Raw genomic sequence first — 19,728 nt, 5'->3', positions numbered from 1 at the left:
GAGAAAACACGTTCTGGGTACGCTGACCGTCGATGGTCGTAAACTGTGGCGCCGGTTTCTTGAGCGGACTGTCCCAAATGCTTGGATCCAACCGCAGCTTGCTGGCAAACTCTTCTCCGATACTCTGTGCGCCCATACTGCTTCGGCCACTCTCATCGTTGGTATCGTAGAGGTTAAAATTTTCAATCTGCAGCTGCAAATCATAGTCGTCAAGCAGCGGAGCGCTGCTGTGTCCATCATCCAGCTCACTGCTTGCGTCGTCCTCCTCGCACAAAGTGGATACGCCCAGCTCCAGGCGCACAAGGTTCTCGTGTATACACTCCCAATCAGCTTTATCGCCGGCACCGAAAGTTTCATCGTTCAGCGCATCGTACTCGTCTTCATCCGACGCTTCCTTCCGCGGACCACGCTGTGCCGGAGACCGGGATCCTTTTCCCGCTGATTTGCTTCCACATGCCGAAACACTTCGATCGCCCTCATCCTCCCCGCTGCTATCGGTCGGTGCTACCGGCAAGCTCGTGTCGTAACCAAAAAACGTATCCATGGTTAACGTGCGAAAAGCGGATCCATCGACGCTGGCGTCCGATCAGAGCCTTCACAATTCAGTCGGAAATCGTTTGCAAGAAAAATTAAGTTTTTTCCCCATAGATCTTGCACACGCACATGCACAACGGTTTGTTTTCCTGTTTTATGGACCAACCAATGGAGCCGAGTGACTAACGAATGGCACTAAAGAATATATGCAAACTTCTCTCTGCTCCACGTTACTGCAGAAAGGCTTTATTCGTGGACAGAACCTGTTCTTTCACGTAGTCTATGGCCCGAAAATTAGCACAGCAACAGGAAATTCGTCCCGCACCCGTAACGATTGCGAGCCGCACCAAAGTGACTTGTCAAACCAATCTTCCGCCGACCGTGATTTGTAAACTCAAACGACCGGCGTTGACAATCGGTTTGTGTATCGGTATGGCGGTAAACAGGGTGCTACCAATACCGGCACCCGCAAAACATCGTACGATATTGCGACTCGCGAAAGTGACTATGTTTTGTTGATTAGCATTTCATCGTTTCGGCTTCTAACCTTTCCGCTTCATCAGCGGCGGGAATAATATTGAAACCACTTAGCTGTACTATTTCTACTTTCAGTCGTTTGACCGATGCCTTACCTTACTTGAGTCCTGCTTCAGGCTAACGCTATTGTGAGGTGATGGTTGAAAACGTACAATAACGACAAGCAGTTTTGAGTCGATCGCCAATTGCATTCACTGTTCAATCCCTGCACTACCCAAATATCCCTTTTCCAGAAGGAGCTGGCCAAGTTTATGCGTAAACAGAGTCCGACGCACTGATGGTGTAGAACGCACATACGAACACTAACATATCGACGCATATCTACGCATCTTGACAAAAACTAGGATTCAAAAGACAGGAGATCTATTCCGTTGCTACGGTCTCAGCCTATTCCTCTGCAGTAATAAATCCTTTATCTACACGGATGGTTTTGTGATTAATTGGTTGGATTGGTTAAGACGTGTGTAAAAAGTAATTCGCACATTCAATATGTTAAAAAGTTAGCAAAAAACGGTTCAAGACCACACAACCGTTACAGGTTCTGCCTGTAATATTCAGTTAAGCCTTTTTACCTTGTCGCACATAGGTCACTGCGATTGATGGTTGAGTTACTAGCTTCGATAAAGCTGAAACCTAATTGTTGCCTGTTGTTTTCTAGTGTATTCTGCAAACTGTAAGTAGAAATAATATTCCATCAAAACATTGGCAGGATTCCCAATGTGCCACAATTAACGGGGCAGAGAGTAATGTATAGAAAACCAAGCAACGGTTTTATTGAGATTCGGTATTTTTCAAGCCAACGGACTATTCTAACTCTTTAAGCCGTTTGGCAGCACTGCTGAGCTTGCGGTCGCCGCGTTGCCAGACGTGTCTGATTCCGTCATCTTTCACCGTTCGTCGCCATTTTCATCGCGACGGTGTCTCAGCTGCTGCCGCGGTGGTAAAAGATACCGAATTTCGTTTTTCTGCTTTCTCTCCGAGCATTATTCGCCCTGCGTGTTACGTTGTGCGGGCTCAAAATTCAAAACGAAAAGAAAATCCTCCATTCTGTACAACCGCACCGTGTTATTCGTCTTCGTTTCTGAGCGCAACTCGTGAATCAATCGTCCTAGTAACCACCATTCGTGCGACGTACATTAGAAAACTGTGGAGAAAAAAAAATTGAAACGAAAATAAATCGGCCAGCGCACACGGTCGTCATCGTGTCGTGACCTTTCCGAGTGCCATTAGCACGCCACCGGACTTCGGTCTTTTCCTGCGTTAGAGAAACGCACCGCGCGATCCCTTATTCTGCATTTGGAAGAATTATTTCTTCATTTTTTGAGAAGTAACCCAACATGGAAAACTAAAAGAAAAAATGATGCCCCAACGCAAAGAAGATCTGTCTTTTGCAAGCAGCGCAAGCAGCATCTGCCGTTACCGTACGGCACCCATCGGTGGGGAAATCGCCCCACGGGACGAAGAAGCGGAAGTGTCCGGGTGTAGTGTAGTGCTGAGAAATTGTTTTGCAGTCGGTGTAACAGGTTTTATCAATGGAGAAGAATCGTTTTGTCAACCAAAGTCTGTCCAAGGGGCAGCTTTCTGAGACGAAAAAGAATCAAGGTATGCAGTGCGCGGCAACTTAGTAGGCACTGAAAAAAGGCATCCCTGGAAGAGAACTTCCAACGGGATGTTATCTCAGTTTGCTAATGATTTGTTTAAGCGGGTTTTGAGCCAGATTGAATTATAAAGAAAAATGTACTTTACAGATGCATCTGTTAAGTGGCCCCGTCAATCGAAACGTCGCGGCGACCAATCGGAAAACGGTAATCATCGTAACGCAACCAGCAACGGTAGCAGAGCAGCGAACGGGAATAAAACCCGCAATCCGAGTAACTACAATTACGATGCTAGGCAACGGGCAAGCCAACGCCCTGCAAAACCACCGGAACAGCAAATCGCGCCATCGTATGACGACGACGACGATGACGAGACCGGCGACCAACTGGGAGGTGAAGGTTCCGCTGGGCGAACCACCGGACTAGCGACCAGCACTAGATCGAACCTGCCCATGCGTGGCGGGGGTGAACTACATTCGGTGTTTTCGCCTGGTTCGAAGAAACAAAGCTTGAACCATTTGCTAAACTTTCACTATGCCCCCCGAGAGCGGGATCAACCGGCAAGGCTTAGCCGGACTGGGAACGTCCGCAGGACACAGTACACAGCCCAACACCACAGCTACAACAAGGAGCAATTCCTGCAGGCCAACTGCCAGTTTGTGGTGCGCGCCGGCGAAAACTATGATTTGTTCCGGGCCTCACCGGACCAGCTGGTAGAGTGGTCAAAAATCGAACAGATTCACGTGCTGAGCGCCGAGGAACCGCAGTGTCCGATTTGTCTGTATCCACCGGTCGCGGCTAAGATGACCAAATGTGGGCACGTCTACTGCTGGCCCTGCATCCTTCACTACCTGGCCCTGTCCGATAAGGCGTGGCGCAAGTGTCCGATTTGTTATGACGCGATCCATTTGCCGGATCTACGATCGGCGGTTTCAAAACCGTTCCACGCGTACGGTACTGGCGAGTATGTGACTCTGCAGTTGATGCGGCGCGAAAAAGGCAGCATGAACGTCGTAGAGGTAACCGGCGGTGCCGCAAACGGAACCGACGGTTCTTTGTCACCGACGACGAACGATCAAATACCGCACTTTGATGCGATCGCTGGCAATAGCACGCTCACGAAGCTACTACTAACCGATACGGTGCAAATGTTCAAGATAATGGACCGTGAGCGTGTGGAACTGCAGAATCAGATCGTGGCCGACGGAGGAGCCGATGCACCGGAGAACATTTTCGTTCAGCAAGCGCTCGATTTACTCGCAGAACGGCGCAACGTACTAATGGCCGCGGAATTGATAGAATTCCCAGCTTCGCGTAATGCCCTTGCAACGACGCCCAAAAGTGACGATGGCGATAGCGTCTCCTCGCAGGCTGATTCCGAAGAGACGAACGGCAACGCAAGGAAGTCTACCGGCAGCAATATCGCTTCGATCGATTTCATAATCGACGAGGAAAACAACTTCTCCGTGAGCGATATCGAGATTGTACCGACTGCGCAGTGTGCCGGGGAGCACTATTACTTCTACCAATCGGTCGACGGCCAGCCACTGTTTCTGCACTCGATCAACAGTCGCATGCTCCAGAGCATGTACGGAAGTCTGGATCGTGGCCCGCGACGTGTCACGGGCCGGGTCGTTCAGAAGGACAGCTGCTCGATGGATGAGAACTTACGCCGTCGGCTGAAGTATCTTCAACATCTTCCGGTTTGCACGCAGTTCGAAGTCGTCGAGCTGGATTTTGAAGCTTCCGGCTCAATTGTATCGGCAGAAGTGATGGCCCAGTTTCAGGAGGAACTTGCTACAAGACGGCGCAACCGGCAGCGTCGAGAACGGGCCGAACAGAAGCGCGAGAAAAAAATATTCGAGTTCAACGAACGGCAGCTTGGTAAGGCGATGGCACGTTCCGCGCGCATTTCCATCGATTCTACTAAACATTTTCCGATGGTAAGTGTAAATGCGGGTCACATTCCTTGTCTGGGTCGCTAATAAATTTGTTCTTTTGCGCCACAATTGATAGTGTGGAAGTGTAGAGTCGCCGGAAAACCCCTCACTTCTCGGAACCAGCCCTGTTGCCAGCGATGTGTCAAACTCTCCCGGTAGTAGCGCTTCATCTTGGTCCAAGGTAAACCAACGTCATGTTGTCTTATCGAGATATCAAATTAAGCACGCTCTCGGTCCTTCTAGATGGTTTCCACACAGCCATCTCCCAGTCAACGTTGGCCAGCCCTTGGAGTTGATAATGCGCCCGTTGTTGCACCTCCGAAAATAGTGCAGGTTACTGGCAGAAGCATGACGGCCGGCCCGAGCAGCAGCCACGGAGCATGGCATCTTCGGCCACCGTCCGACATCGATGACGATGAAGACGACGAGGACGCAGCTCGAGCTCCGCGCTTCAACAACAGTCTGGGCAGTGCAATCGAAGCTGCGCTCGAACAAGCCACCCACAAATCGCAGCCAAAAAGCGCGAAGAAGTTGCAACCTGTAGCTGCAGTTCCGATGGCTCCATCAGCATCTGCGGTCAACACCTCGTCTTCGAACGTTGTTGGTAAACGTAAGAAAAGCAAAAAAATTCTTCTGGTCGCATCCGGTGTCAATCTGTGAAGTAGGCTGCAAAGTGAATCCGCCATCCGATCACGAACGTGATGCGCTTGCTTTGGTTGTTCTTCAATTAACGAGGGTTTATTATGTTCAATCGCAGGCCGTAAGTGAGGTGCCGACAAATTTTCTTTCAAATTCTACGTTTGGCATAAAGTGCTGCGCGTAATTTAAAAGCGACGGAAGGCAACCGAAATTTAATTTTGAAATGTTTCGGGTTGGATGCTGTGTTATGTTTCAAACAAAAATTCATATAAAAAATATGTATCCATAACGAATAATAAATACAAAGTATAATAACCCAATGAAACCTTACTGTGCAAAGGAAAAGGTTGCTACAATTGTAATGAATATGCCGGAGACGGACTCCGTGCCTTCTGAGGTTCCTTGGATCCGAGAATGGTTACGAAAACATAAATGGACGTCCAAAACATTTCTTTCGAGTACTGCAACTAAAAGTGCAGGAAAAACACACCTTGCATTAATAGTTTGCACAAAGTTATTGCTCCATTTAAAACAATGAATCCATTTTCAGCGTCGCCTGGTTCCGGTTACATTGTCGTTGCGATAAATACGGGGCTACACACGAACTAGAAGTGTGTGAATGTTTGTTTGATGTCCATTTTAATGCTTGTCATAGATGTTTCTTGCTTCCTAAAGTAATCTCATCGGTCGCGATCGGCAAGTTCTTCATCGTTTCCACATAATAACATAAACGTTACAACATTAATCCACAACGCTGAGCGAAGATCGTACAGATCGGCGTTTCACAGTGATAAAACAGTGCTCTCCGAACTTCCGCTCGCAGCGACAACGTACTTGATTTTTAGTCCACACATTGCGATTTAAATAGTAAATGACAGATTGACGACAGGACGAGTGCGCACCGAGACTCTGTTTCAAATCCTTCCGGCACAGAGATAGATAGCGAAGTTGAACTTACCGTATGTCCTAGTTCTCTGTCGGTCTTTCTTTTTCTCTCCCCAAACTGTGTATTTTTCGTTTCATTGCAATCATTCCTCCTGGGGCGCTTCTTCCTCGCTGCCTTCGTCCTCCTCTTCGGCCTCGTCCTCCTCCTCAGCAGCCGCTTCTTCGTCGTCCCCATACTCCTCGGTTTCGTCGTCGTTGTGGTCATCCTTCTTGGTGCTGGCGTTGCCATTGTTTCGCTCGCCTTCACTAGGATTCGAGTTTCGCTTCGCGTTGCTCGCTAAATATTCTTCGTACTCCTCTTTGGCGCGTCGCTCCGTCGCGTCCACATCCATAACCTGCACCCGTAACTGCTTCGATTGCTCAATGCACCGGACCTTCACTTCCATGTAGTCGCTGGCCCGTTTGTCCTCCCAGCAAGAATACTGTGTGGTGAGAATGGCTCAATATAGGCGGTGTTTGGATTCTAGTTTCTTCGTTTGGAAAACTTACCACCATCGAGGATGTAAACTGGGGCGTAGTGGGAGATGTGGTTTTGTCACGGAAATACTTCTGCAGCAAGCTGGAACCATCGCGGCGCCACAAGGAGACCTTCAGATTGTCACGAATTCCTTCTCGCAGATCGTCCTTAAACACGTACAACTTCAAGATGCCGGCCTTATCCGGAAAGCTGCTCGTAATGTTAACAACCTTCCGCTGGATTGGCTTCGACTTGGTCGACGTCGTACCCTCTCCTTCAGATGTCGTTGGACTTTGTTTTGTGTCTTTCGAGGTAGACGCCCCACCGCCACTTTTGCGGCTCGGCGTTCGCTTCCCCATTTTCGGCTTGCGACCACGCTTCCGTGCCGGTGAGGCCGAACTATCGTCAGTGTCCGGCTCACTCTCCGAGTGCGGATCGTCCTCTTCGACATCGTCCCCTTCCTCGTCGTCATCACCCGTCATCGAAGATCGATCAGTATTTTCAGCCGATTTTGGCTTGCGCCCGGGGCGGCTGGCGGCTTGGCGGCCACGTTTCGATCCACTACCCCGACCTCCACGCCGTCCACTACTACCACTGCCAGTGATTATGTCACGAGGTTTTCGCTTCAAGCCGCCCTTCGTTTCGCCCTTCTCGGGACGCCAGTCTTCTTCAGAGTCTTCGAAATCGGTGTCTTCGTCAAAGTCCGACCCGTCGATCGTGTTGGTTACCATTTCTGTGCGGCTTCGCATGGTGGTAGCTCCTTCGTTGGCTAAGTCGGCTGGTCAATCTAACTATATAAACGACAATCAATAATGGTTCGGTTTGCTTGCCACGCAAAGCGCCCTTACCAACCGCTCAAGAGCTGGAACCGTAGATTCAACGATGTGATTGCACTCTTTGGCGACGGCCAACTTGTATATAAATGGTTTCCCAATAGCAATACTGTCCTGCCAAACAATTGAGGTAGGCGTCTTTACAATCGCTGCCAAGAAATTGAAGCACAAGGGAAAGGCAGCAATGTTTCCCGGCACATCAATTCCCGTCGATTCGGAACTATGTTGATCAATTTTTCTCACACTAAGAAGATAGAAATGGTCCTTTTCTCGCTGGATCTTTCACGTTTCACCATGTTTTATGCGATACTCAACGCAACCAGGCAGTAATGGGACATATCGTTGCTATTCCAATCCTGCACAAATAACAAACCGACGATGCAGAAAGTTAACTAAAAGTACCGTAAAAGTTTACTAAATGTTAACTCTTCGCCAAAGCGTTCTCAACTCACACATGCGTATGCGTGTAGCATAGCGATACACATTGGAGGTGACTGAAGCATTCGAATTGTTTCTAAGAATAAGCATTTTCACCGGGCACGGGGACGTTGAACGAAAAGGATATTTTGCAGTTGCATTGCGGACTAAGATAGTGGAAATTCTGAAATTACAAACCGATGTTTAATAAATTAGTGAACTGAAATACTGTAATTAGTGAACTGTAATAACCCAAAACTAGGAACTCCGAGTCCGAGCGAACTCCGAGTCCGAGAATACCAAAGCGAGCTGGAGCTGTCAAATAACCGTCAACAAACATCAAATTTAGGCGATATTCATTGTTTACATTTGTTCATTCGATTGCAAATTCCAACATCAACCAAAACGATGGAAACAATGATAGTCGGTGATATAGATCCTTTCGATATCTGTCGCGTTTGTATGGAAGAGGTAAATAGCTTTTGGCCACTGTTCGAGCACTGCGAGCTATTGCCATCGGGAATGCAACCAGCCACGCTCATCTCCAAGACATCCGGAGTAAGCGTCCAGAAGGACGAAGGACTGCCCGAAATGGTTTGTAACAGCTGCCTAGTGGCCTTGGTAAACGCGCACATTATTCGGCAAAAGTGCATCGCATCGGATCGGAAGCTACGAAAAATACTGTTCTATCGGCCGGTTCCACCTCCAGTCGAAGCGAATGTCACGAAAGGATCGTTTGTTGCCGCACCGGACACGGATGCTCTGATCGAGCATCAGGAACTTCATTCCGACGCAAACAAGGAGCTGGTAGAGAAGAAGAAGATGCTAGCTACAGCAGGTTCAATCATGGAAGAAAACGTTCCCTCGTTACCCGACCAGAATAAAGCGGATGCTAATGCTAGCGAGCTGCATGTGACAACAGTGAAGAAGGAAATTTTGAACGACTTTTCGTACGTGGACGTTCAGTACACGGAAGAGTACCTGGTAGAGGATCACCACGAACAAATTGAAGTGGAGGGCCACGAAGCGGCTGAACCTGACAGGCTTGCTTTAGACGGAACAATACAGATGGAGGTCGAGATAGTCAAAAGAGAAACGCGATCGGCCCAACACCCGGCTGGCGCTGAGCTGGGCAAGCAAAAACATATCTGCGATGTTTGCGGTAAAGAGTTTTCGACCAAGGGCAACCTGAAATCGCACACGCTGCTGCACACCAACGAGAGGCCCTTTGTCTGCGAGCAATGTGGGATGAATTTTGCGAAAAAAAGTAACTACAAGGTACACGTGGCCCGGCATGCAACCGAGCGAAATTATCCCTGCCCCGAGTGCAATATGTCGTTTGTGCACCCTATAAACCTAAACCATCATATGCGTAAACACACGGGCGAACGGCCATTCCACTGCCACTATTGCACGAAAACTTTCGTTCACTTTTCCGACAAAAAGCGCCATGAGTTCAAGCACACCGGCGACTACCCGTTCGAGTGCGAGATTTGCAGTCACAAGTTTGCGCGAAAGCAAAACTTTATGCAGCACATTCCCAAGTGTACAAGACGCGCCAACGACGATGTTACGTTGACCAAAACATTGAGACGCCGGAAAAAGCATTAGTAGCGTAAAATTCGTTTACTCTAGTAAGACTGGTTCACTTTCGTGAATCTCTTGACATACTATCTTTTGCATTAAACTCATAATTTAGGACGGCACCACTCTCGAAACGCTTAATGCGTGTCTCATAAGTGTATTTATATCGCAAATAAAGTCCATTTAAAAAGATCCGTTTGGCAGCACTGCTCTTTCATCGTTCGGTGGAAAACGGGTTTTCAATCCTTCCTTCACGAATGCACGCACACTGCTGCAACGCTCAGCTGTCGCACTTCTCTTCGGGTACAACTTCGGCTGATCGTGTTGGTGCGAGCGTCAAATGTGGTTATCTCTCGCTCTAGCGTCGGATGTCCCTTTCCCGTTCGTAAGTCATACGGAAAAATAGGCGAAAGTCGCATGTGGAAAACCAGGGACCGGGAACGCCCGGTCGAAACGTTAAACAGGCGGTCAGAAAATACCGAGACTGATTATCTCCAAAAAGGAAACAATATATTTTCCAAAAACGAAATCGTCGGGTGTAATTTCGTCGTGCGTCGTTTACATCGGCGATTTCGTAGATTTGTTTTATTAGACTGCGAAAAAGGACATTACGAAACTTCCAAGTGCCTTCCGAATCGAGCAGGTAACAGGCAAAGGAAAGCGTGTTGGACAAAACATTGTTTTATCAACCGGGAGTGCGCGTGAGGGAGAGTGGAAGAAGCTTTTTCCTCTTGCTCGAACAGTGCGGTCCGGCTAAAGAGGTTCATAATATATATTTTCCATTTTGCCGCAGATTTTTTATGGTACCCCAAAGTGTGGTGGGCATTGAAAACAAGCCGTCAAGCAGTAATCCGGCGAAGTGTAATCCGCATGTAGAAAAGTGTCTCGTATCACAGTAGAAGAAATTAAATAGTGCATCGTTTGCAGTGCACACCGTGCACTATCAGGAGTTTACGGGAAGTACAAATTTCGAACAAAGTCAAGCAGCCCGCTGCGGTATTAATCGCAATCATCGACGGCATCGACCGAGCAAACCCGTGAAGCGTTGCCACAGTTCAGGCGGGTGTTGTGAGTGGGGGCCCATCGAGCGCTTATCAGCAAGGAAAAAAGACTGGAATTTTCGAAAAACCTGACCGGATTTACTAGACCTCGCGACCGAGACGGCTGTCGTAACTCGTTGCATCCGTCTAGAAACCGCGCCAGGATCGGTGCATTTGAAGTGGTGTGTAGCCTTGGTTGCTGCGATTCGCAAAATCCACCAAACGCGATATGACGAGCAACCTCATTGCCAAGGTAAGTTAAGAAAAAGTGTCACATGGGCGCAGAAGAGTCGCCTCTGTCCTCTGTCGATCGTTATCAGTTCCAGGCATAAACGCGTGACTGTTCGATTATGTTTCCCGGTTGTGTGATAAACGGCAGAAGAAAACGTATGCACGAGATTTGTAAGATGCGAAAATAGGAGTACAACTATGCCAATAAGTTGCGGTCGCCGCGCAGCAACAACAGGCCTTCTACGCATGGGCCTTCGATATTGGCGGCGATTTAAAATTAGAAAACTGCTCGCCTTGCTTTTACTAGAAAATGTCTTGCATGGTGCAAAATTTCGTGATCGTGCGGAATGTAAATTGAAAACAAATTTCGTCATCGGGTAATGAGAAATAACGAGACCTTTGTCCATTCTAGGGGTTCGTGCACTTTTTAACAGATGATATGAAAAGAGAAAAGTGCTGTAATGGGCGAGTACGAGTGGCGCTGGTCTACCGTCGAACGTGAAATTTTGGCACACTTTCTAAAGCGCCGACGCACTGGTACGGCGTAGAAGAACCTGTCTGCCCTTCGAGCTTACCTTGTCGCGCGGTAGCTCCTTGAAAAAATCGAAAAAAGCCAATGACGCATTTACATAGCGTGTGCATACGTGCGATCAGCTGCGTAGCACCGTGCGCTGAGGTGGTTGGTATAAAACGGGGAGATCCGCTTATTACCCGATATCGAAGGAGTGTTCCAAGCGAAACAAGTTTGGGATTCCCTTTGATGTCCCGAAAACCAGTTGGTGCGTGACAGTTCCCATGAATATCACAACGGCGTGTGGTTAACATTGGCTAATAGGTTGCGCTGATGTTACTATGGGCTATTAGCAGTTTTCGGTTCCACTTCACACCACGGATCTCGTGCGGAAAATGATACCCCTGGCCACCGATCTGCTGATCCGTAGGTATCGCCTTTCGCTTACAAAGGCTTGCCCTTTTATGAATCTCTTGTTTACATGTCAATTGTTGAACGGAAATGAGTTTAGATCCCTTCCTGGACATCATCATCATCTGCCTCAAAGGCCTACTATGAAGGAAGTAGAGCTTGTGATTGTGTTTCCAAACAAATGCACTTCACAATCGACGCAGCGCCTGCCGTTATCAGCGGCTTGTTTATGACACAGTCATTTGTAAGATGGACTGGCGACATTCAGTAAAATTCCACTAAAGGGTGGCCATACCGCCAAGACCACCGACCACCATCAAATCATCTTCTTTACGATGCGTCAAAAGAGTTGTTGGATTCTCCGGCGAAGGTTTCTTATTGCGTCGAGCACATAGTCTCCTGTCAGGCCTCTGGCATTTAAGTGCGATAGGAATATTCTACTTGGGCTTCTGACCCTCAGACTATCTCTCACCCTGGTCGTGCGCTATGCCCACCCGGATCCGATCTTGGCTTCCTCAGTTCTTTTTACCAGATAATTGCCATGGGAAATATGCGATAGTCGTCCGTCCCTTATGACGGATTTATTGTTCAACAGTAACGTGTCGTCGGAGATACGCCCGATTAGTGGTGGGATTTTTCCCTCGCTGCGCACGTGTGACAGAAATGTGAATATATTATTGCACATTTTTATTGATGGAATGGAACGTCAATACTGATGCTGCTTCTCGAACACCGCGTGTGCGCCCATATCTAATTACAACGTACTGTGGTTTCTGTCAATGTTCCCCGTCTATAGAAGGTGGCTGCCGAATGGAGGACTGGTTCCCTGAAGCAGCAGTTGGTTGAGGTGATGTACCGAATGGTCCCTTGGCCAGAGAGCTTAGTTGTTGTAGCTGCACAGGTCGATCTTGCACATTGCACCATTGCAGGGCTGCACCAGTTCCTACTCATGCAACGTTGCTTCATATCATCACTTATTGGTATTGGTTCATTACTGCTTTTTTTCGTTTTTTCACACTTGTAAGTAGGTAATTACCATAACTCCTTTTGACAACGCCTCAGTGGTGCAGGTCCATTACTCATCTCTGGTGACCTCCAGTTCTGCGCTCACGAGACGGTTTGTTGGCATATGCATTAGCAAAGTCTATTTGCAAACAGGTTTGCGGAATTACAGCTTTACCGCCACGTCCGCTTATAAGCGGCAACCTTGCCGAATTAATGACACAGTTCCTCTCTTTTTCATCATCTCCTCTCTTATCAGTAGATTATGGCGCGAGTCAACACGAGACTCTGTGGCCAAATAAGTGACTCAGAGGCTGGTTAGAACGCTACCTTTTATGTCCATTTCTTTTCGGCAATCCTGCGGCTGTACAACCCGGTTCACAACCTCTGCTCCAAAGAGTTCGTTAAAAACGCAATAACGCGGGGGAACGGCCACTTGTGTGCACTCGGTGTTGCAGTTTTCGAGTTAAACGTGCTGTGACGGTTGCATATGACGGTTAGATCGATAATACAACAACCGTCGGGCCATATCCGAAACGGGCCGTGATGAGGCCTAGCGAGCTTTATGAATCAAACATCGAACCTCCTGCTGCACCAAGGTGCTTATTCCATTGCCGGCCGACGATTGCGCTGCAGTTGCGGAAGGTTGCTAGCCTTACAATGATAATGACACGTAATTTTACCCGCAGGGAGAATGTTGGTGAAATTGTCCCCCGATCACGACATGTACCCGGTCGGGGAAGTTGGCCACCGGGTGCGCTCGCTAGACACGGTGGCATTTTGTGCCACTGGCAAGGAAACAGATTGACGGTCCGCGATCGATGACGCGTGTGCCGTTGTCAGCATAATGTGCTCACGGAAATGTTGCAGGTTAATTCCATGCTGTTCGTTTCGTTTCTTTTGTTGATCTTTAGAGGATTTCAGTTTGGCACCTGCTTTCGCATCGCATCGCCAATTCCAACCCCAAAAATAGTGGCCTGTTTCGGTTCCATCGTCCATCGACACGGGTGATAATTGCTTTTGGGGTAATAATTAGCGAATTGGGGGGTTTGGTGTGTCGTCCAGTCCGTTTGATTTTCAATGCGTGATTCGTTCGGCTCAAGAACCAAATAAATATTTCTACCATACCAGCAAATGACAGTTACACAGGGAAAGCCAGACCTCTGGCTCTGCGAACCCAATCGATCCGTTCGTTCCACGTGTTTTTGTTTACCATTCCCGTGCCAATGGCTGGCCGGGAACAGGAACCAACGCCGAGAAGATGACGTCATCTATTACGCCTCTGCAAGCGAAGCGCCGCGCCGCGGACAAAAACAGATGGGGTTGTGTGTGCGAAGGATTGCGAAACGTGCCAGCTAGTTCGCGGTTCGCGTGCCAGACAGCTGTTGTTTACGGTGTGGTGCGGTAGTGGCCAAAGCACACCCACACACAGGCGAGCCTTCTCGCAATAATAGTTTTTGAGGCGTCAGGATAGCTGCAGGACGACGTGCAAAACGCGTAAAGCGATGGTGTTCCGATTGCCGTAGTGGAACACGTGCGGCGTCGGGGGGTGGCGTGGTGTACTAGGTGAGGGGTCGTGGATACGCTTGCGTACTGGCCAGCTCGATTGCCAGTGTGTGTCTAAAGGATGTGTCACGGCCAAATCCACCTAAACCCCGCTGCCGTAAAGGATTGCACTTTAAACAGAAATATGCGGTTCACAATGCACCGACACTAAGGATTGATACAACGGAACTAGTTCCTGCTCTTATTAAGAAATAAATGTAAAAGAATTCGAACGCCAAGGTCTTGTTGACGGCCACCATCGCTTTGAGTTACAATACTTTGCATCGTACCGTGCCACCAAGGGGACCGGAGTGCCAAACGCGGGAGTATCGATTTTTGCCAAGCATTTGGCCAGTGCTACCGTTGTATGTGCCATCAAAAACAGGTCTTCGTTTCGCCTCGAATTTATACCCTCACAAAGGGAAGCAACATTCGCTTGCCAAAAAGGAAAAACCTTGTCTTCTGAACCGTTTACGAACGAAAGGGTAAAGCGACGGGAGCTTATGAGTGCATTCGTGGTTCTTTATTCCGAGAAAAGCAGGGCGTGACACTGCGGAACAGTCGATTAGCAGCATTACCCTACACACTGCACCACCACATCCTGTGCTGTGTTGTTCTGTTATTTGCACACATTAGACCACAATAGGTAGCGGTAGTAAAAGGGGGTCTCTAGTATGTTCTACTAATAGAGTGTGCATCCCACTTCGTGCAGGCAAGTTCGCCCTCCGAGATGCGGGACATTGCGGCACGGATCTGCCGGGACTACCTGACCGGTGCGTGGAAGACGATATCGGCCGAGGAACTGCAGCTGAAGCGGATAAGCGGTGGCCTTTCGAACTTCCTGTACTACGTTAGCCTTCCGGACCAACACTACTACAGCGGCGGGAACCGCAGCTCACCGAGAGACTCCTTCAGTGGGTCGGAACTCTGTGGCAAAACCAAGCCCACGAACGGTAACAAGCGGGCCCGCAAGGATAGCTACACGAGCATGCTGGAACCGAAGGAGGTAAGTCGAATTTGTTATCGAAATCCCTTTCGGACAGGCCTATCTTCCGCCTATCTTCGAAAGCCTTCTGCAAGACCGTAAGATTACGTGGCAAGTCTGGCTTGTGGTTAAAGCAATGATTTGCGTTGCACAAAACGGCCGTTACTGAGGCGCCATTCGTGGTTCCAGATTGGCGAAGAAACGTGATGCCGTGATGACACTCTTTCTTTACGGCGAACATCTGCGGCGTCATTGAGGCGCATGATGGACAGATGCCGCCTTGTCTTTCCATTGAATTCGCCAAATGAAGATGCGTCTTATGAACGGTGCACAGCACTTCGAAGCAAACACTCGTCCATCCATTATGTCAAGATTGGTGCCCATTTATCGACGATCAAGCGATGTTTCAATGTCAAAACATTCCACCGTTGCGGTCACCCACTTCACGGTGCTGGGCAATGGGGTCACATTGTTAATTAATAGCTGATTACCTTCGGAAGATAAGATAGTTGCGAGCGAGGGGGAAGTGACGCTCATACCAGCGGTCGATCAGCAAGATCACCAAAGCTCTTGCGTTTGCCATTTGTGACTGAAATGTGGCTCAGTAATATTTGAATAATCGGTTTATCCCTTACCCAGGTGCTACTGCGAATCTATGGCCAAACCCACGGGGAACACGCACTGGAAACGATGCTGACGGAATCGGTCGTATTTACGCTGCTGTCGGAACGGAAGCTGGGCCCGAAACTGCACGGCATCTTTCCGGGCGGTCGCATCGAGCAGTACATTCCCGCCCGGTCCCTGCAAACGGCCGAGCTGGGTGATCCGAAGATATCGCTCAAGGTGGCCGAAAAGATGGCCGCGATTCACAGTATGAAAATTCCGCTGTCGAAGGAACCGGACTGGCTGTGGAACACGATGCACCGGTGGCTGAAGGGCATCGAAGGAACGCTGGAGACGATGGACCGTGATCGTGCCAATGGAAACGTCGGGGGAACCGACGGCACCGACGGGAGCACCAACATTAGTGACGTGGACAGAGACTTTCTGACGGAGATGGACCTCGCGGGAGAAGTCAAGTGGCTGCGGTCGATGATCGCAAGCGAAGACTTTCCGGTCGTGTTTTGTCACAACGATCTGCAGGAGGGTAACATCTTACTGCGACAGGATGAACCGGTAACCGGCTACGAATGGTAAGGCCGCACAGCCAGCCGGCGGGCGGCTTGGCAACCACCATCCGATCCGGGTGGCCGCTTACGCACGATAAGAAGCACGCGGCGGGTTAAAGGTTGTTGCTCTGTTTAATCTCTCTTGCAGCAATTCGGTGGAAACATTCGATGAGTCCACGCAACTGGACTCTCACTTTAGCGGTATTCTGATTTCGAATGGAATTGTACCTAGCGGTGACCCCCTGTCCCATGGAAACGCAACCATCAACCTCAACCGGAACTCGCGGTTAGTACGAAGCGACGGGATTGGCCCAGAGTTGGAGTAGTGCACTGAACATCGGTTACTGTTTCCCACAGCAAACGATCGCTTGAAAACGATCATACGGTGGAGCACGATCTTGACAATACGCGTGACTCGGTGCTGAGCGGCAACTCGCAGCCCCTCTCCGAGACGGCGTCCTCCATCACGGACAGCGAACCGGAGCTGATGATCATCGATTTCGAGTACTGCGCCTACAACTACCGTGGGTTCGATCTGGCCAATCACTTCCTCGAGTGGACGTTCGACTACAGTAATGGTGCGGCACCGTACTTCTTCCACAAGCTGGACCAGTACCCCACCTACGAGCAGCAGGTAAGCGCCCGACACCGCCCAACAAACCCCACAGTGACCCGGGGGGTTTGTTGGATTTCCCTCGTTTTTGCGATCTCTATTGTTTCTCTCTTCAGTTCGGCTTTGCGCACTCGAGAGCAACGTGAACCGCGCGCACTCCGTTCCATCCTTAACCGCGAGGATGTGTGTGCGTGTCCGTGTATATGGGTTTATTGGCAGCATGTGTGGAGTGAAACAAAAAGATACACAGTCCGCACGCACGCATCCGTGTCACTCTCCGCTCCCCTCCAGGCATGTGTGCGCGCCCTCCCCCGTGTAGTCAAGAGAATTGGCCGCCGATCCCGGCGGCGGTACCACCGGAGCGTCAGTAATGGTTTCTCTCTTTCTAGAAGGGCCACATGCGGGCGCGCGGCCTTTGTTGCACGCCGCGGCCACCCTACACACGGAAGTGTTGTTCCGCTCTGAACACCTGAGCAGCCAGCCTGCGATCGTTACCGCTGTCGGCGCGCGCCCACTGATCGCCAGTGTGTGTGTGCGCGCGTGTGTAGCGACTGTCCAAAGTAGAGTTTTGTCACTGTCATTTATTCACATCATTTCATTCATTCTGCACCCTTGTGTTGCTGTCCGTTTGGTGTCCCCTTCCCTGCCCTGGTTCCATTGCATCCATTCGTGTCTCCCGGATGATCCTTCCCCTCCTTGATCCGTTCTGCTTTCCTTGGCCCCATTCTCTTACATTTTGCGGCAAAACGCTCTTGCGGGATCAGTACACAAAGAAGCGAATGAATGAAGTCCGTTTGTTTAATGCAACGTTCAAGTTTGCGTGCCACCTTTTAGCGCAGCACTCTCGGTACGGTCCCCGGTTCCCGGTGTTTGGCTAATGTTGCCCCTTTCGCTCTGTTTCCGTTTCGGGTCCGCAGGAAAAGTTCATAGCCCAGTACCTCAACCATCTGTCGTCGGGCGACGAAGACGATAGTGTGGCGGGCGACGGGGACGAAGTATCCGAAGCCGGTAGCAACGCGGACGAGGTGGAACAGATACGCCGCGAGGTGCAGTGCTTCACGATGGTATCCCACCTGTTCTGGAGTCTTTGGGCCATCGTCAACGTGTATCAGCAGATCGAGTTTGGCTACATGGTAAGTGCGCTGCCCGAGGATCGTCACCGATCGCCCGCTCGCTCATTCCGCTCGCTTGTTCTCGCACTCCAGGAGTACGCCGTGTGCCGGCTAAAGCAGTACCGCCTGGCGAAAAAGTTCTACACCGAAACGATGGGCAACGGGTCCCCGAAAGGTGGTGCCTCGTTGATGGATCCCGAGAAGTGAGCCAGAGAAGTGACATTTTAAGCACATCCTTATCTGCACAACCACAACTATCGCAATGATTGAAGGTCGGGGACATCGTACGGGGGTGGGGGGGCTAGGGTCAAGTTCTGCGTCAATGTGCAGCAGTATTAGTTGCCGGAATGCGAAACTGTCTTCGGTTTGCGTGTTAGCTCTAGAGTGTCCTTTCGTTTAACCACTGTGCATTGTGACTATTTATTATGGATGTGGACAGGCGAAGGCGCGCACGATCGCACTCTTATCCCACCGCTCGCGCTTCGCACACCAAGCGATGATCCGTGTCGATCTTTCAAGCATAGAGTTAGGGTAGTTAGAGTAATGTTAGGGTCAGAGCGCTCGGCTGTGCGGCTGTGGGCCAAGAAGGTGTGATACAAAGAACAACAAAACTTTAACCATTTGAACTAGTATCTATTTTCGTTTGTTTTAGTCTCCTCGACAAGGTAGAGCAACTCAACTAAGCAATAAATTTTATGTTTTTCTGAGTTTTTTTTTTACATTGTTTCCTTGTTTGTAGTGCGATAGCTTTTAGGTGAGAGGTTTCAGGCGACGGAAGATTATGATATGATGGGAGTGATAGGAAATGCGAATCCCTGTGAAACGTGGCAAATTGAAAACGAATTTCTAGGACTGATGCACGGCGTCGGAGCACGCAAAGCAAAACAAAAAAACCCCGGCTACACATCCTTCCTGCGGAATCGGCGGGAGAGCTTAATTGTTGTGAAACTATGAGATATAGGACCCGAAAGCGCCTAAATGCAACACTAACAAACAGTGCATAAACAGTAAACATATCATAAATTGACAAAAGCTGAAGGAGTAATTCAATGCGTTTGAATGTACTTAACTCTTTCTCTCTCACTTTTGCTCTTATCGACGAGTATACAATATATTTCACGATCGACGTAATCTTACATTATAAGCGGGAGCGAGCAGCTGTCGGTGATGGTGATATTGTGCGGTTGAGATGCAAATACGTGATATGTAAACGATCGGTGAGCAGAACACATGGCTCAAATAGACACTGTTGTGCCCTGTCCTGGCAGTTAGAGCAGGCGGTCGTCGGCGGTAAGAGTTTTTGAGACATCCTTTGTGTCCGCGGGCAATGGCATCTGTGTATACACATTAATACTACCTTCTTTAATCGTGCGTGGATCCGGTGTTTTTTGTCCAATTCACTACTAATTAACGGACTCTGATACTCAGAGTCCGTACCTTGCTAGCTAGCGCTATTCTTAAGGCACGGGTGGGTCTGGGAAGGTAGATATAGTTCATGGGTGTCCTTTAATTCGATTTCAAGCAGCGCCTTCCCAAAGCTTATATATGAATAAAGAAAATCATTTAAAGTAAAGCTCTCTGGTCTGTTAATATTTTAATAATATTACGAACGGCGTGGTGATTCT

At 49.2% G+C, this 19,728-nt stretch overlaps 4 protein-coding genes across 8 annotated transcripts; 3 read left to right on the top strand and 1 right to left on the bottom strand.

The window, feature by feature from the left end:
* Positions 1-1,992: 1,992 nt before the first annotated feature.
* On the top strand, positions 1,993-5,567 carry LOC131206907 (E3 ubiquitin-protein ligase RNF10). The gene is made up of 4 exons (XM_058199502.1): positions 1,993-2,673; positions 2,820-4,612; positions 4,686-4,790; positions 4,853-5,567. Exons 1-4 carry the CDS (start codon positions 2,604-2,606, stop codon positions 5,267-5,269), a joined length of 2,385 nt encoding a protein of 794 aa, XP_058055485.1. The 5' UTR covers positions 1,993-2,603; the 3' UTR covers positions 5,270-5,567.
* A 184-nt stretch (positions 5,568-5,751) lies between these two features.
* On the bottom strand, positions 5,752-7,850 carry LOC131209718 (uncharacterized). Of its 2 annotated transcripts, none has more exons than XM_058202845.1 (3): positions 7,499-7,850; positions 6,683-7,441; positions 5,752-6,615 (listed from the first exon to the last, which is right to left on the bottom strand). In XM_058202845.1, exons 2-3 carry the CDS (start codon positions 7,397-7,399, stop codon positions 6,277-6,279), a joined length of 1,056 nt encoding a protein of 351 aa, XP_058058828.1. In that variant the 5' UTR covers positions 7,400-7,441; positions 7,499-7,850; the 3' UTR covers positions 5,752-6,276. The 2 variants fall into 2 exon arrangements, with proteins under 2 accessions (XP_058058828.1, XP_058058829.1); XM_058202846.1 differs by having other exon boundaries at positions 6,683-7,437.
* Positions 7,851-8,293: 443 nt separating this feature from the next.
* Positions 8,294-9,604, top strand: LOC131210671 (zinc finger protein 484-like). The gene has a single exon (XM_058203950.1). It carries the CDS (start codon positions 8,309-8,311, stop codon positions 9,509-9,511), a length of 1,203 nt encoding a protein of 400 aa, XP_058059933.1. The 5' UTR covers positions 8,294-8,308; the 3' UTR covers positions 9,512-9,604.
* Positions 9,605-10,014: 410 nt separating this feature from the next.
* LOC131212744 (choline/ethanolamine kinase) lies at positions 10,015-19,680 on the top strand. 4 transcript variants are annotated; one of them, XR_009156929.1, is made up of 9 exons: positions 10,015-10,127; positions 10,278-10,777; positions 14,937-15,230; positions 15,849-16,402; positions 16,527-16,664; positions 16,736-17,012; positions 17,909-18,124; positions 18,197-18,768; positions 18,843-19,680. XR_009156929.1 is itself a non-coding variant. In XM_058206736.1 (8 exons), exons 2-8 carry the CDS (start codon positions 10,754-10,756, stop codon positions 18,308-18,310), a joined length of 1,617 nt encoding a protein of 538 aa, XP_058062719.1. In that variant the 5' UTR covers positions 10,015-10,127; positions 10,278-10,753; the 3' UTR covers positions 18,311-19,680. The 4 variants fall into 4 exon arrangements, 2 of the variants coding, with proteins under 2 accessions (XP_058062719.1, XP_058062720.1); XR_009156930.1 differs by lacking the exons at positions 18,197-18,768; positions 18,843-19,680 and adding an exon at positions 17,381-17,551 and having other exon boundaries at positions 17,909-18,047; XM_058206736.1 differs by having other exon boundaries at positions 18,197-19,680.
* Positions 19,681-19,728: the final 48 nt, after the last annotated feature.

The sequence above is a fragment of the Anopheles bellator genome, chromosome 2 (genome assembly GCF_943735745.2).
Source record: "Anopheles bellator chromosome 2, idAnoBellAS_SP24_06.2, whole genome shotgun sequence".
Lineage (NCBI taxonomy): Eukaryota > Metazoa > Arthropoda > Insecta > Diptera > Culicidae > Anopheles > Anopheles bellator.
Note: the sequence above shows the minus strand (reverse complement) of the source record. Positions and strands in the feature narration are given on the sequence as shown.

What these genes read in the sequence shown, in the direction of transcription:
- LOC131212744 (XM_058206736.1), top strand. Translation starts at nt 10,754, where the DNA reads ATGACGAGCAACCTCATTGCCAAG. An exon ending in GCATGCTGGAACCGAAGGAG is followed by an intron (nt 15,231 to 15,848) that starts GTAAGTCGAATT and finishes TCCCTTACCCAG; the next exon opens with GTGCTACTGCGAATCTATGG. An exon ending in AACCTCAACCGGAACTCGCG is followed by an intron (nt 16,665 to 16,735) that starts GTTAGTACGAAG and finishes TGTTTCCCACAG; the next exon opens with CAAACGATCGCTTGAAAACG.
- LOC131210671 (XM_058203950.1), top strand. Translation starts at nt 8,309, where the DNA reads ATGGAAACAATGATAGTCGGTGATATAGATCCTTTCGATATCTGTCGC.
- LOC131206907 (XM_058199502.1), top strand. Translation starts at nt 2,604, where the DNA reads ATGGAGAAGAATCGTTTTGTCAACCAAAGTCTGTCCAAGGGGCAGCTT. An exon ending in CTACTAAACATTTTCCGATG is followed by an intron (nt 4,613 to 4,685) that starts GTAAGTGTAAAT and finishes CACAATTGATAG; the next exon opens with TGTGGAAGTGTAGAGTCGCC. An exon ending in GCGCTTCATCTTGGTCCAAG is followed by an intron (nt 4,791 to 4,852) that starts GTAAACCAACGT and finishes CGGTCCTTCTAG; the next exon opens with ATGGTTTCCACACAGCCATC.
- LOC131209718 (XM_058202845.1), bottom strand. Translation starts at nt 7,399, where the DNA reads ATGCGAAGCCGCACAGAAATGGTAACCAACACGATCGACGGGTCGGAC. An exon ending in AGTTTACATCCTCGATGGTG is followed by an intron (nt 6,616 to 6,682) that starts GTAAGTTTTCCA and finishes CTCACCACACAG; the next exon opens with TATTCTTGCTGGGAGGACAA.